Genomic DNA, 16,590 nt, shown 5'->3' with positions numbered 1-16,590 from the left:
GTAATACATTTGAGTTTCTTGTCAACCACCATAACACTGTCGGAAGAAGGCGGCGCTCGTTTGTGCAGCTGAACACCCGCATGTCAACTGTTTGTCAATGTGTACCCACAGTATCATGTGTGACAAAGGCTCCCTTTTCTGTGAATAATAACAATTTAGCGTGTATTGGTTGTTATTTGGCTTATTTACGTCCCACGATTTTGTCATACTTACTTTTTCAGCTCAAGCTAGCACCAAACCGAGGATTAGCATGTCCTCTGAGGGTCTCAGTCGGCACAAGAAGAAGCATCAGTAACGGGCAGTAATTCAAAATGAGTAAAAGTTTGCTTTCCTGTGTAAAGAATAGACGTCTGTGGACGTCTTTTCGCAAGTGTGTCACAACATGGTCACCTGTTGGTGCAGCTTTCAATGCCAAACCTCACAAGAGACTGGAAGCGTTTGAGAAAAATGTGGTGAGTACAGGATTGGGACTTGTTCTGATATTTCACGTTTTCTTAGTGCGACAGCAGTTATTTATATTCGATTAATGTCTCTTCGAGCACTCTGCACAATATTGAAATGAAAAAGGCCTTATAGGCAGGTGACTATGTCAGGGATGATGTCAATGCATGGGTTTTGTGATACTCGTGTAAGGACCTTTAAAATGTGATGAATAATTGAAGACAAACAACTAATTTGTGAATTTTATTTGTGTCAAGAGAGGATTGCAATACTCGACACCGTTTTAATATTATGTTCAAATGCTTGAAACATCTAATTGTGTTTACGTTTGATTGTAGGGTTTGTTTGGCTTGCCAGAGCTGAGTTCTCCGGCTGGATTTCAGGTGGCCACAAAGGTGGCTCTAAAGAACACACAGCTACTGATCAAAAAAGTGTGTACTTCTGCTCCAGGGCTTGAGACTGTCACAGCTTTTGACCAGCTCTCTGATAGTCTTTGTAAAGTGGCGGACTTGGTAAGTTCAGCACCAAGTACCAGATGAGGCGTTATGGTGTTAAAATGAAATATGGCCAAAAATCAGATTCCAATATTGTTTTGGCTCCATCCTCTTATGATATGTTTTAGTTCTGCTTTTCCTGTTATGGGATTTCCTTTATTTGTCCAATACCAAACAAGTTTTTAAAATTGTTTTCCTCCATTATTAAGGTAACAGAAATAATAGATAAATAATAGGGTTTTTTTCCCCACTGTGGTGATATCACACTTATACGAACATAGTTCATCTGTTATGCTTACGGAACTGAAGTCTCACATAATTGCAGTTCATCCTCAGAATTTTCGTGCAACGTCAGAGGCGGGTTTCTTCCCAAAAGCTTTTGTTGCCTTCCAATATGTATGTCATACGAAAACAAATTCAAAGAGAGGTTCCATTTTTTCCCTCATGTCAAACTTTAGAATCCAAGAAGCTTACATTGACATCATCTGATTGAGTTGTTTGTAAGGCAAATCTGTCTCTCCATTTAAGGCGGATTTTGTTAAAGTAGCACATCCTGATCCAGTGTACCGCGAGGCCGCAGAGAAGACCTGCATTGAGATCGGCACAGTCGTGGAGAAGTAAAGGACTAACACACGATCTCGTTTCGTCAGTACTAGCAGTAATCTGACAATGAAATCATGCTGACTATACAGGTTGAACACCAATGTGGAGCTATGCAACAGTTTGAAGAATTTGCTGGACAGGCCGGATCTTGTGGCTCAGCTGGACTCAGACACAAGGTGCCCTATCACAATAGAGTCCCTCTTAAGTAATTGCCTAAATTGTGAATAGGCAAAATATAAAATATGCACCAGAAGTAATGCCGAATGTTATATCAGCAAGTATCAAAGGTTTAACTCTGGTCTAGTTGAGTGCAACACTTAATTGAAAAGAAAAAAAAAAAAGACCAACCACATCAAAGGGTAACATTCGTGAAGTTTAAATTTAATTTAACACATTCGCAACAGTTAATAAACGTATTGACTGCAAAAATGTGTCCTTGTGACACATTTCTGTTAGTTCTTTTGGGAAAGACAGGTTTTTGAGTTCAATTGTACAGGTTTAATTTTACTAAGAATGTGTTCATTATGATTCATTATGCTTTTCTTTTCCAAGAATATACCATCAGTGCATGTCCCAATGTAACCTACAGTACATACTTAAAAATAATCTCATATTGCTGTCTTTGCAGGAGAGTGGCAGAGTTATTTATGTTTGACTTTGAAATCAGCGGGATTCATCTTGATGAGAAACTGGTGAGAGGCTTGTTGCATGCGGAGAAATCAACCCCTCAGTCAGACACAAATGACAGACATTGGTTTTGTTGTCGCTTCGCATTGCAGAGGAAAGAGGCAGTTGCTCTCCACGTGAAGCTCTTGGATTTAAACAATGAATTCCTGGTTGGCTCTCACATGCCCAACAGAATCGCCAGATCAGCAATTCCCGAACATCTCCACCTGCACTTTGCCAGCACAGGAAGTTTTGTGGAAATTGGAGGATTACACGCCGACTCTCCGGATGACTTGGTGTGTGACCAAATCTCGAACATTACTCTCATTGCTCAGTAGATGGCGCGGTTGCTTCATAATTAATTCAAGAGATGCCTTCAAGTGCTTTGTATGGCCATGTTTTACCATTTCATGTTTCTTTTTCACAAAGGACATATTTTAATTGCAATCATAACATATTTTTAAGCTTAATTTGCTCAGAACCCATCCGTCCACTTTCTGAACCGCTTCTTCTCATGAGGCTCGAGCTATTCATGCTCAATCATGCAGGACCAAAGTTTTGTTCATATTTTATGCACAATAACTTTAAATCACAAGCAATTAAATCTTAATGTGTTCTGCCCCCAAGCAACCACAGATATGCTGACGTAAAAGCATTATGACAGCCTGTCGCATTTGATTGGGATTGCCCTCAACAGTTTGATAGAGTTTAGAGCTTTTCGTTTGATGGTCTTTATTATTTTCCATTTAATTCACATACCCACAAATAAATAGATCCTCTGCACAGCATGCAGTAGTTATGATCAGCAATTTTTTTATGTTGCCCTTTGTTGAATGTTGTCATAACAAGACAATGAAAACAAAATAGACAACTTGAAAATGAGGGTAAGCATACCAATTTAACAATTCAGATAAGTACAGTAGAAAGTTGAGTCACGCTGGCGTTGAACAAATTACAATGCATAATATAACCAGCTGGTTTGAAGCAGGTCTAATGCATCGTTCAAGTAATTCATTTTTCATTTGGCTTTGTGTGTGCGTTCTGGGGTTAATGAAAGTAACTCAAATAACATTTTCATATTAACAGTGGTTAATTCCATTTTAGCGTATTGAATTAGTGGTATTAATAATTGGAAAATAATTTGTGTGTTCAGACTTGAGGGATAATGTCTCTTGTTATTATTTCACATTGGTAGGTGCGAGAAATCGCCTACAGGGTTTACCTGTATCCAAACGCAGACCTGATGGAATGTCTGGAAGAACTCCTAAAATGCAGATATAAGCTGGCCAAACTGGTGGGATACGACTCCTATGCCCACAGAGCCTTGAAGGGAACAATGGCAGCAACCCCAGGTTCAATTATAACCACAGATAATTACTGCTTGATTATGCCTTTTGGACGATTTTGTCTGTTTTTAATGAGGAACGCATGGGAATAACTTTCCAGTAACAGAATTAAGCAGGGCGTCAGACTGCACCTAAATAGTGGCATTTTGCCCTTAAAATTTTAGACATAAAGTTTGGGTTTATGTATTTTTTTTATTGTTTACAAACAAATTCCTTAATATTTTCAGTTAGGGGCCCACTCTGATCCTAGTAAAAAAATAAAAAGGTTAGACTAGAGCCCTGTTAGGTGTCATTCTTTGTGGCTGTCTTCACACAATCGAGCTACAAAAGTCTTTTGTATTTTGCTTATGATGGTTATGTTATTTAATGTTTTGTGCTGCATTCATTTTTGTATATTTCAGAAACAGTGATGAGCTTTCTTCAACTCTTAACAGATAAGCTGTCAGACAGGTACATTTAGAGAAAGAAATTACAGAAACATTTCTATAATTGGTCATATTTATCATGTACAGTGGACCCCCACTATTCGTGGGAAATGAATAATAAATAATGAATGTAAAAATGGAAAAAAAACTTCAACTTCTGACTTTTATTTGCTCTTCTCCTCCCAATGTCACAGAACAGCAAAGGACTTTGGTATGATGAGTGACATGAAGAAAAAACTCAACCCTCGGCATTCGGTGGGTGACACTCTGTTCCCTTTCCGGCTATATGGCAGGTTCTTTGTCATCTATGAGAACTCACATGTTGTGTTGACACAGGAGCTAATGCCGTGGGATCACCCGTTCCTCAGTGGAGTATTGCGTGCCGAAAGGTTAGAAAACATTCTTATTTTAATCACTCCATTTACTTGAGTAGTGGAAACAAATATAGGTGAGACGTTTGGGCTAATCCATGTGTATTCTAACCTACCATTCTATTGAAACTCTAGCATAAGTCTGTTCATTTTACCCAGATTTAGCTGGGAATGCACTGCTGCAACAAAAGGGTACTACTCTGTTATTGTAAAATTATATTTACATTTACAGCATATACGCAAATAAGCTTGAAATGCAGCCTTTCTGTTTTAGTTCGCTACAAGTAGTACTGTATTGAAGATTCTGCCATTTACCAAATTAATAATGCTTGCTCAGTTTCAGTTGGCACTGGAAGAGAGGTGTGCATTCATTCATGAAATTCTTTTCTAATTTGTTTCTAATGGACATAGTCCAACCTCAACAAGACAACATATCATACATACTTTTAGATCTTAGATGTGTCTTTTGTTTCTCTTGTGTTTTTGGTTATGGTTCAGGTACAACATCGAACCCAGTCTGTACAGCCCTTACTTTTCCCTGGGGGCCTGCATGGACGGTTTGAACATTCTCTTCTCTCGGCTCTACGGTGTCTCCCTCATGTCCGAACACCCCAACGCTGGAGAGGTGTGGAGCGACGACGTGCGCAAATTGGTATGCTGTTGTCTGTGTGGTAATGACCTGTTGCCTGATTATTATTATTATTTTTTTTTTATAAATTCCAAGTTTGAAATTTCCATATGTTTGTGCACATTTACAGGCTGTAGTTCATGAAACAGAGGGATTACTTGGATATATCTACTGTGACTTTTTTCAGCGGAAAGACAAACCTCATCAGGTGAGCATTCACGCACACGCTCAATCTTCTGCTTCTTACTAGTTTTGTCATTACCTCCATCACAGTAGAACACAATGGTTGTCATTGTACAACAGGTATACAACAAAATTAGGACCTCAAAATGCAGTTGGTAAAGTCTTGCCTGTAGAATCTAAACATCTGCTATTAGCTTTCAGAGACACTAACTGACAAATGGACAAGCACTTTCACTTTTGTTAAAAGACTTCATTTTTGCTTTTTGTGGAATCAAGATAGCAGCCCTCCCTCCCACCACAGAATCCAAAACGGTACAATCCTATCATGTTGCGACAAAAAGATTACACAACAATGAATGTAAATGGGCTTTCACTTGTATAGCCCGTTTCTACCTTCAAGGTACTTACAAAAGAAAGCATGGTTGCCCTTCATCTTCCTCCCCATGCAGGATTGTCACTTCACTATCCGGGGCGGTCGCTGGTGCCAGGAAACAAGTCAGTACCAGCTGCCTGTTGTGGTTCTGATGCTGAGCCTGCCCCACCCCACCAGAAGTGCCCCCACCCTGCTATCCCCAGGCATGATGGAGAACCTCTTCCACGAGATGGGACACGCCATGCATTCAATGCTAGGGCGCACTCGTTACCAGCATGTTACAGGTGAGGTCAGCAGGTTGAACATTAAATCTTAACTTTAAGGCTTTTACACAATGTGCAGCTGCAGCATTACAAAATCCCTCATAATCAAATGGGATCTAAAAGAGGAACTTAAGCCAAAGTGTAGCGAATGAAGATTTGGGTCATTTATTGTTGACATTTTCCCCCCTATTCTCTTTTCAATTCTCCAGGAACTAGATGTGCAACAGATTTTGCAGAAGTGCCCTCCATCCTCATGGAGTACTTTGCCTCTGACTATCGAGTCGTCAGCCAGTTTGCACGTCATTATGATACTGGACAGGTATTATTCTTCAAATGTATGCACGAAAAGCAAGAGCTCAAAAGTTTAAGGAATATTTACCGTAGGCTTCCAATAGATGATGAACTGTTTTTCAATGTCTCGTCAGCCTCTGCCTGAGAGTATGGTGACCCGCCTGTGTGAGTCCAAGAAGGTGTGCGGTGCTGCAGACACCCAGTTGCAGGTACCACCAAACAAAAAGTCACCTTACATTACACGCCGGTAGTGAACATCTTTTTAACATCTTGTGTTTGTTTCTCTGACTTCCTCTGTTGCACACTGCATTGTGGGATTATTAACAGACAAATTATTACTGATGCAGATTTATTTAGTTTCTTGTTTTAATGTCAAACATGTACAATCAGTGATTATCTGTTTTCCCTGGGCAGATTTTCTATGCTGCACTGGACCAGATATACCACAGTAAACCCCAAAATCTCTCCACCACTGAACTCCTGAAGGAGATGCAGCAGAAGTTCTATGGCTTGCCTTACACACCAAATACAGTAAGTTTGAATCCTAATTTTTTATCTTACCTAGATGTCCTGGACAATACTGTGGAAAGTTTTGATCAAAGAGACTTCCAGTGGTCCAATGGACTCCACACTTTTGCCATTTCTGCATTTAGGGTACAATGGCACACTAAATTCTGGTCGCTAGACTTTATGCATAGCTATAACATCGATAGCATCAAATTCTTGACTCTTTATGCCGCTACAACAGCAAGCTTCCGTAATTTACATATTCCCGTTCAAAATGTTCCAGTTACCAAAGTGTCTACACAGAAATCAAAACCCTATATTTGATTTAATGAGTCATTCGCTGTTTCACAGTACATGCTCATCCGCAGTCAGCGACTTGCACGTTGTTGCCATAGTGAAATTGTCTCGCAGAATGTTTAAACTTCTCGTCTCCTCCGGCTCAGTGGTAGAGGTGTTTGAATAAAAGCTTAGCTGAAACGCTGAACATAACGGCAGGCACACCGCAGAGATGGCTGGAGGAACAATAAATTGCTTCATCTTTTAAAAGTACAACTTTGGATGACATTTTCAGTTTTTCATCTTTAAAAAGCACCAGTACCGAACTATTAGATTCATATGTATAGTGATTATACAAAACTAGAGGGGTTGTATCATGCTATTTTAAGCTTACTACAGTTAATTTTAAGCATGTATATTAGTATATATTACCTTTGGTACAATGGTGATCTAATTGCTTATGAAATTAGTTATTTTGGTGGCCATTTTTTCTAAGACACCTGTACTCGTACTGTACTATAAGTCAGCAGACTCCAGATGCGTTCATTGCCTTCTCACAAAGTAGGACATCTCATAACTTCATATGAAAAAACTCATTCAATGTGCCAAACAGCAATAACTACTTGAACACATTGCAGGGGGCACGTGGAAACATTTTATAATTTATCTGATGCACCAAAATCAGAGCAGCTGCATGTGGACTCAAATTGCTGGGACAGCTGCTGAGAAACTGGGTGGGTGTTTAGTCTGCAAGGGCGTTCCAGTAGTTTGAAGCAAGCGTAGATCAGAAACGCGTAACTCGCTGCTCCTTTTCCCCAGAAATGTTTAATGTACTGCTATGTATATTGTTCATTGATCGGGCGTCCCAATACATTTGTCAAAATATTTGCTGCAGTGCTGGGGTTGTAGTGCCACAAACTGCACTGGCGAGTCATCGTGTGGCCTTTTAGTGTCCTCTTTTTCAGTCCCAGCACAGTTTTAAAGATTAAAGAATTTTTTTTAAGATCTAGTAAAACCACAAAGCAGATTTTTGAATGACGTCTCCCTTGAGGTAATATTCGAAACTGTTCGTCCAATTCCTGTAATGAAAAAAAAGCTCGTCATTCCCCCCCACACACATTTACAGCTGTGGGTGAGAAGAAGAGGCCAGGAGGAAGAAGGAAAAGTCATAATGGAGACAAGGAGTGGCCTTCATTGGGCCTTAGCCATAATTATGTGTGTAAGCGGTTCAGGAGATGGATGGATGAAAGCCTGGATGAAGAGAGATCACAGTGCTGTTGTAGTATCTATGCCTAAATTTCAGTGTCTGGTCAGTATTTCTTCACCCACGCTTCACCCACTGAAGCTTACTTATTCTTCAGATGCTACTGTCACATATAGTTATTTTTTATTTTTTTATTTTTTTTTTTACAGTAATATGTTTCCCTCTTTTCAACTTGCATTGAGAGCTCTAGCAGACATTTACCTCAGCCAACCGCAGCAGAATTATTTTCCCAGTTTGAGCTGCTCTCTGTGATTGCTGTACCTCACTCTCAAGGATGCCATTAGTGTTGGTTTGTAGATGGGCAAAAATGGTGGGGTGCTATCTGCATAGTTTTTTACATACCAGCATAAATTCCTTGAAATAGCGGGTGCCTTCGAAATGGAACCCATGTTGGGACAATATTTTTGCTTTTACTTGCAAGCAAAAATTCAAGATACAAGCATTCTTTGGACAGGGAACTCAACTCAGTTCATAAGAAGCAGCAGTGCCTCAAATACAAACTCACGACTGGATGAGAGCATAGAAAGTGAAAGCTGATATCTTTTTGGAACTTTAATCCGCCCAATTTAGTAGATACATGCAGGAATGGTATCCTCAGCCAAGGAAACATTGGAGTGGCTAATGGGTTATTGGGAGACAGATTCTAAACATTCTGGCTAGCGTGTGTATAATTTACAGTGCCGCTATCAATCCCTGGCTGTGTGAGAGAGGTAAGCTCAACTGTAAGTAACACGGACCACATGGTCTGCTCTTCAGCTGAGGATAATATTTGGATATAAACATCAGCATGCAAGAGTTTGAGCTCGTATGTTTTCCCTTGCTTGAATGCCAAAGCAACAAGTATTTGCTGTACATGCACAGTTAAAGCCACGTGACCATTGCATGACCTCAGTCGAAATGAAACATGCTAACACACATAATTGATAGGGTGAATTAAAAAAAGCTCCATAATTTTTTATATTTTTAAATTTAGGGATTTCTCAGTCTTCTCTCACAGTTCAGAACTTAGTCCAGTTTTCGGCCTCAACAGCTGTGGTCAGCCACTGCCGTCATCATCAACAGGATAAAGAAAATATGAAGGCATGTCGCACACTTTGTCCTCTTTACAAATGATCTGGCTTCAAAAATCGGCACAACAAATTAAAAACAAACAAAAACATGCTTCTCATTAGTTACCTCATTTATGTACAAGAGTAATAGATGTTTAGCATTTTGTGAATCAAGAGTCAACGACAGGTCTCTAAATTATGATTGGTGGGAGGTCTGTAGGCTTTTTTTTTTTTTTTAATTACGGCAGCTGCTGTCTTTCCCAACTTTCTGAATTCCCCTGTAGTTTGAGAAGTTAATAGTTAGAAACCATAAGAGAACGTGTTCAATGTCATGGAGACAGACCCCAAGGCAACTACACACAGAATAGATGAGAGGAATCCATTTACCGTTTTGGAATTTCCATGTTTTGTCCTTTGAAATGGGAGATCCCTGCTTGTGCTTTGATGTTTTGTCAGCAGTTCGTTGGAGTAAAACTGAACAATAAATGATGGCAATAATGACAGAGGAAACGACGACAAAAGATGAGAATGACATCCCCACTTTGACTCGATCAAAGATGGAGTGGTTTATGACTCTTCATTGGTGCTTCTCACACATTTGCTTCGCATCCCATCAAAATGTACATTTACTTAGGTGTTATGTCTGTTCACAGGCTTGGCAGCTGAGATTTAGCCATCTCATTGGTTATGGAGCCAAATACTATTCTTACCTCATGTCCAGAGCCGTGGCCTCCATGGTGTGGAAGCAGTGCTTCCTTCAGGATCCTTTAAACAGGTATGATGAAAACACCACTTCAATGGTGACTAAAGCATCATCACCTCTTTCGTGTCTTGCAGGGAAATGGGTGAGCGTTACCGTCGAGAGATGTTAGCCCATGGGGGAGCCAAGGAGCCCATGTTGATGGTAGAAGGTAACACGAGCACAGTCTTAGATAAATCTGGGTGACCACCTTCCCAATGAAATTGAATGAACATGGACACTGTCTTCTGTCTTTGTAGTTCCGAATTAAGCCCAGGGGCATCATGTTTCCACCGATCGTCCTTGAGAAGGTCCTATAGCTTAACCGGAATTCACAAGTGGCAAATTTAGTTGCATAGACATGATTTGTAAATGCTCACGTCAGAGATCAAACCACGGATGAAGTCAAAGGATTTGTGCTTAGACCTCCGAGACAGGAATGTCTTAAGTCAAAAATCTAGAAAAGGGTGCAAAAAGATTTCTGCTGCCTTGAAGGTTTCATTGAGCACTATGGTCTCCCTCACCTATAATTTATATCATTTTTTTCCTAGTCTTGGCAATGCAACAAGTCTGATGGCGACGTACGTTACAGAACAAACAAACAATATATTGGGTTGAACAAACCCAGAAAACAGGTTATTTTTCCAATCACAAAAGCGGAATGGAAGGAGAAACACTGGTGCAAACGTATCTGAGTATGATAAGAAAACATTTTATTGTGGGGGGAAAATGCCTAACAAATCTAGTCTTGGAAATAGTGTTCTTGCAAAATTCACACTGTTTGTAAAAGCTCAGTCTGAGACTAGGCTGTGACTAAAAACTGTTAAACCTGTCTTTAAATCTGAGCAGGCATGAGATTATAGTTTTCAAAGTGTTATTGTTTTCCAAATCATATCAGTCTTCTGGTGTACAGATAGCTGAAGCTGCATAACAGTTAGACATTTGTTTGAGACATTTACAAATGTGCGGGTATGTTTTAGCATGCAGCACAATGTCTTTGGCAGTTTAACAAACTGTGCGATCCTACTTTACAGGAAATTTGGCAGTTTGCAATTGATGATGTTGAATCACCACTGTCTGTGACAACTGCCAACTTATCACAGCTAGTTAATCCAGTTCAGTAATTTTCCCACTTTTTTCAAGTTGAAGTAACAGTAGATGTTTTTTCCCCTTTCTTTGTTTTCGACACATACCCTACACGCCTGCAGCATTTTGGCGTGTCACTGTGGCTCGTTCATGAAGTTGCGTAGCACCTAGCAACAACCACTCCCAATTTCCAAAGTTTGTTCCGTCCTTCAAGTTCATAATAATAACCTACTATGTGTGAACAAAAGTCAACAAACGTTTTAGGATCTGACCTGGAAGAATAGACAGACCTTTTTATGTGTGTGCATTGTTTCTGTATAAAGAGCCATCGTCGACCACTGGCCAGGCACACATATTACAGCACTTATGGTTGTTTTTTTCATGTGTGTGTGTGAATGGCTCCTTCCCCACGTCCTCTGGCTGTGACATGTCAGAACAAGACACTCCAAAGGAGAAGGCGAGTAGGGAGTTAAGAACAGAAACATCAGCAGACACTTGGGAGTGGCTTTCCCCAAGGGTCTTCTCCTCCCTCCTCCAACACTGTGCCACACTTCCAGATGCAGCCAGAACAGCTCCTTGCCTCTGAAATGACAACCAGCTCCTCATCCCAACTGTTGGGATTAGCGCTGCTGTTAAACTTGCAAGCGAGTTAGTTTGGGAGAGGGGTGATTGCAGGTCAGGGTCTTGCAGGGGAAGTCTTATCCAAGTCTGATCAAACCCTGTAGTTTTCTTTTTTACGAAGTGACATACAGGTCTCAGCATAAATGAGTATAGACACCCTAACAAGTTTGTAATAACACCTTTAATTTTATTACAGAATCAATATTTTCTATGGGATACAATGCAACAAAATATTCCACAAATGATGTCCATTAATTTCAAACAAGATTTGTTCATTTGTACACACGCACACACACACACACACACACACACACACACACACACACACACACACACACACACACACACACACACACACACACACACACACACACACACACAAGGACTTGATCATTCCATGCCTAGCTGTCCGCAAAAGTCATGGACATCATCCAAAATACCAGGTATGATTGTTTTTGTTGTGGGATGCATTCATTTTTACATTACTTAATGTGATCAAACTGAAGATTTTGTAATGTATACATCACAGGATCGACCATTACTTACATGTTATTATTTAAACACACACAAAAAAAAAAAAACATTTTGTCAAAATCTTGGAAATTGTTCTTGAACTTTTCCAATGGGGTTGTAGTCGCATATGCTGAGCACTGTATTGGCAGCATCCATTCATTTGCCTCGGTCTTTCATTCTGTGGACCAGAATTGTCACCGTCATTTGTCGTCGTTTGTATTGAAGTATTTTTTTGTTCAGTAAGGTTAGAGTGACAAAATACTCCTTCTAGACAAATATGAAGGTCACTGGAGACTGGAGCAAGGATAAACAATCCAGCTCTACATAATCCTTTCAAACACAGGAGCTTGTAAATGGCAGTGTGGAACTTTCCCTTTAGTAAGGCGGCAGAGGGGGCATAACAGCATGGAACATGATTGGCCCATCAACCAGGACTACACAGTTCCCTGTCCTGCATGCTGCCATCTGTTTTCTACAAGAGACAGTATTGAAATTCAAACCTGCAGAGAGGCATGGAGACATAGTGGGAGGGGGTGAAGAGGAAGAAAAGACCTGATCGAGCAGCTAAACTGACCTTTTTCTTAGGCCACAGAGAGTGCCTTTGTGGCCTCGGACCGTTCCCATAGCCTTGACCAATGAGTTCAGAATGTTTGATCTTATTAGTAAAAGGCAAATATAAACACACCCCTGTCTTTTTGTGATGTAAAAAAAGAGACTTGGATAAATCATTTCAAGAAAAATGTCACCATGACTTGAATGTCGCCAATGTTCTCGTCAGCCACAATTGTCAACATCTTGCTTAATCTCATCGTGTTTTGATTATCTTTTATATGTTTTCCATTGAAATGATCTCGTAATAAGAGGTTGCTTTACTGCCTTTCTTAGACGCTGCCATCAATTGTCTGACAGACAGGGAGTGTTGAAAGTGCTTAGTCGACTAAGGAAGCCTCCTGGCAGTGCGTCCCATCAACCAATGTCTTGCTCCTCTTTCCGGGCCTCTCCTAAATCTGGTTTGAAGAAATGGCATCAAACTTCAAAGTTGTAATTACAGAGTCCCATCATTTGCCTGCAGGTCAAACAGAGATGTAATGTCTTGCATCTTGACATGTTTCAAATAGTTACGAGGAGGCATCTCAAAGAGATACTTGAAGCAGCCACAAAGCCGCCTTGGATATCAATCCTGTTAATACTGCAATATATTAGACTATAGAAGCATTGCGGCTCTAGCTCAAGTTATTGAATGCTGAGGTTTGCACTCATTTTAAATGCATATGATTGTGAAGTTGTGAAGCCCCAAATGCCTGCAATTAAAATTATGAAAGAACAGTAACACGGCCAAGCCCAGAGGATTGGGATCCTTAGCCAGGTTTAGTGAAGCATTCAGACTGGCTAGACACAAATTTCATTTGTACAGCAGTAAACAGGTGGAATCAGAAGCCATGTTTATTATATCATGTATAACTCTCGATTGCCTCCTTCTTCTCAGAGTGCATGCACATTGCAAACACTGACACTTGCCACAATATATTGATTCACATGTATTTTTTATTTAAGTTTTCTTTTAATTTTTTTTACTTGGTGGACTCACTTTCAGAATGGGAACATCATACGAATTACTACCCGCAATTATTTTGTTTACTGAAACCTAAAGCTCCTCAGAAATTTTCCTCGCAGTGGCCAAATTGTTTCTTGGCAGTATCTAAGATATTTCAAACAATTTCCAAGTGGCTCTCCAATTTTTTCCTCCCCAAAGCGCTCATTATGACAGGCTCAGAGCTGTTAGGAGGTCACATAGGTCGTCACTGGACTCGATACCCATCTCCCACCACCCTTTCAAGTAAATAAACAAGCCATCCACTGCGTGTCCTTGTAAAACTGAAAATGAACTTTATTGTTGAAAACATTCTGTGTTTGCAATGAGCAGGAGCCAGCTTGGTTCTTCTTTAGCGTTGCTCAGCAGTGAGAGGAATTCTGATATTTGCATATCTGTTACACAGTTTGAAACATTTTTGTGGGTGTGCGTAGGAATGAGGCAGATTATGTGTGGTCCGTTTTTACTTTAAAGGCTTCACATTGCTCAACTCTTCTCTTACATTGAGATGATTGTTCTCTTGTTTTGTCTATTCTCGTCCACCCCCTCCATGTTTTGCCCTCAACAATCCAATCAGATCCTGCTGAGTGTTGTTATGGCTCCGGGGTTATCTTGGCATTCTCCTCCAAACTCTCTCAGGGATTTGGGCTGAGAAAAGTTTCTCTCTGAGGAGCTAGTTATTGAACGTTTTGTCCTAAATGAATCAGAAGTTCTTTAATGCGCATTTTAAAATCTGTCTCGTCTATTTCGTAGAAACCGTGCATTAAAGATCTTTGTGGCGTTTAAAAAAAACAAAAATATTCATGAAGATTTTGCTATTTGCAGGCTGGCTAAATCATTTTTCCTCGCAAATATCTGAAGATTTAGATTAAATTTCAGGGCAAACCTTAAAATATTTACAGGTGAACTACATTGATTGTCTATGAACTATTAAATGGAAATGGAAAACACCAGTTAAAATAACAATCCTTGTGTTAGATCATTTGGAGCTTCATTTTCATTGGAAATCATTGGCAGCTATTGGTAGGGAGCAACATTACTATTGATGGAATCGATGCCGTCATGTGGCTGCCTTGGGGAAGGGTGGATGTTCCCCTCGGGAGCTGGCCAATGTCAGACACCCTGACATTGTGTCTCATCTGATAGCCAGAGGGCAGGGTGAGGCGAGTGGCTTCGGAAGAGGAGACTAGCATCTCTTGCTCTCGAATGCCATACCTAGTTCTCAGCTTTGGTGATACACTCTGTTTTGTGTGTTCACCATTTTGGCATTGCCAGTCATGCGTGTCCGTGCAGATGTGGGTGTGTTACCAATGTAGGAAACCCAGTCAGGGAGTGAGTGTGGTTAAGGCGTCTATTTACATAGTCAGGTCCACAGGGGCAAACCAAGCGACTTCAAAGCGAGCGCCTTTTTGAAGTGCAAAGCCTGCCAGCAAAGGGGAGTCTTCCACGCATGAGCTCACGCACAAATGTACAAAACACACGCCGTACTCGTGTTTACTCTGTAGTATAACAGTCAATGGTCTCATAATGATCACATGTCTGAGTTCACTTGTTTGCTACAAACTTTTTGGTCTGGAAAAAAATCTGAATGTGCCAAACTATCAGTATTTTGTGACTACCCTTTTATATATGACACATTGTCCAAAACTTAATGAAATAAATGATATTGTGCTTTTGTGTTGCAGGTATGCTTCAAAGGCGTCCCACCATCGAGGACTTTGTGGAGGCGCTGGTGTCGGAGCTCCAGCCAAACTTTGAGACATTCATCATGGACTCAGAGACCTGAGAGGTGCTTTTATGCCCTCAGGACATTTGCTAGAGTAGCAAAATGTATGTACAATAGACCACAATATGTGGGCATACATACATGCAAGGCCTTCTTACCTAATCTGTAATTATTAAATGGTAAGAACTTTATGGTGACTACCTTTTTCATGTGTTTAACAAAATATCCATTCATTTATCTTTTGATTGCACATAGGTCAAGGTTGAGCTCTAGCCCATCCCAGCTGACCTGCATGACAGGTTGCCTACACCCTTGACTGATTATCATCCAATCACAGGGTACATATATAGAGAAACAATTATTCACAGCAATGACAATTTGGTTAACCTAAAAAGCATGTTTGGTTGGATGAAGGGGGATAGCAAGCAAGTGCTACCTGTTGTAGTAATAACCAAATGAATATTTTCCGAACTTACCATTGAAATTACGTGTTCCCAGAACAGCAATGGGTATTTTTTTCTTTATGCAAAGCATATTAATAGCAGACATAGCAAATACTTACACGTTTGCCACCTTTTGTGCTCCTTGTGAAAGAAATGTGATACTAAATCAGTGTTTCTTTCTTATTATACGTACAGTCTATTAAGACAATAGTGTGTTTGAAAGGGTCGGATCAAATGCTTTCGCGTCGTACTTGGTTCCCCTCCCTGGCTGAAGATAGAAAGAGTTGGAAATCCCCATGACACCTGCATCCCTTTGGCAACCGTGCTGTAATATTAACGCCGGGTGCTGGGTCATGCTAAAGCCATACACTGACATGTGAGCCTGTGCCATGCTTAGTAGTTCACATTAAGTAGTTCATGTTAACATTTTCATACAGTTGTTAGCAGCTGAGGTGATGTTGCAACTACTTCCTGCAGCTGTTGACACCCCATCACCACTACCTTTAGCGTAGCACGATTCTGAACCAGAGGCGGGCGGTGTAAAGCGGTAATAAAAGTGGCGGGCAGCAGACAGGCTACTCTGATGACCAGTGGTGGGGAAGAAATGAACTATAAATACTTTAACTGTAGATTTTTCAGGTATCTTTGCTTCTGTTGATATTCCCCATTATTTGATGTTATGGACTCCAAG

At 40.4% G+C, this 16,590-nt stretch overlaps 1 protein-coding gene across 2 annotated transcripts; it reads left to right on the top strand.

The window, feature by feature from the left end:
* Positions 1 to 19: 19 nt before the first annotated feature.
* Positions 20 to 15,647, top strand: LOC125971752 (mitochondrial intermediate peptidase). Of its 2 annotated transcripts, none has more exons than XM_049724671.1 (19): positions 20 to 452; positions 780 to 953; positions 1,464 to 1,552; positions 1,628 to 1,714; positions 2,167 to 2,230; positions 2,318 to 2,500; positions 3,400 to 3,556; positions 3,952 to 4,000; positions 4,170 to 4,230; positions 4,312 to 4,364; positions 4,845 to 4,998; positions 5,105 to 5,182; positions 5,607 to 5,814; positions 6,003 to 6,112; positions 6,219 to 6,293; positions 6,499 to 6,615; positions 9,834 to 9,955; positions 10,018 to 10,091; positions 15,416 to 15,647. In XM_049724671.1, the coding sequence occupies exons 1-19, from the start codon at positions 312 to 314 to the stop codon at positions 15,514 to 15,516; spliced, it is 2,097 nt and encodes a 698-aa protein (XP_049580628.1). In that variant the 5' UTR covers positions 20 to 311; the 3' UTR covers positions 15,517 to 15,647. The 2 variants fall into 2 exon arrangements, with proteins under 2 accessions (XP_049580628.1, XP_049580629.1); XM_049724672.2 differs by lacking the exon at positions 15,416 to 15,647 and adding an exon at positions 10,180 to 12,884.
* Positions 15,648 to 16,590: the final 943 nt, after the last annotated feature.

This window comes from Syngnathus scovelli, chromosome 7 (genome assembly GCF_024217435.2).
Source record: "Syngnathus scovelli strain Florida chromosome 7, RoL_Ssco_1.2, whole genome shotgun sequence".
Classification (NCBI taxonomy): Eukaryota; Metazoa; Chordata; class Actinopteri; order Syngnathiformes; family Syngnathidae; genus Syngnathus; species Syngnathus scovelli.
The sequence above is the reverse complement of the archived record's forward strand: the minus strand, read 5'-3'. Positions and strand labels throughout refer to the sequence as shown.

Bases quoted from the DNA above. Each gene is read 5' to 3' on its own strand.
- LOC125971752 (XM_049724671.1), top strand. From the start codon at position 312: ATGAGTAAAAGTTTGCTTTCCTGTGTAAAGAATAGACGTCTGTGGACG. The intron at 2,231-2,317 runs GTGAGAGGCTTG...TTCGCATTGCAG, and splicing joins TTCATCTTGATGAGAAACTG to AGGAAAGAGGCAGTTGCTCT. The intron at 2,501-3,399 runs GTGTGTGACCAA...TCACATTGGTAG, and splicing joins CCGACTCTCCGGATGACTTG to GTGCGAGAAATCGCCTACAG.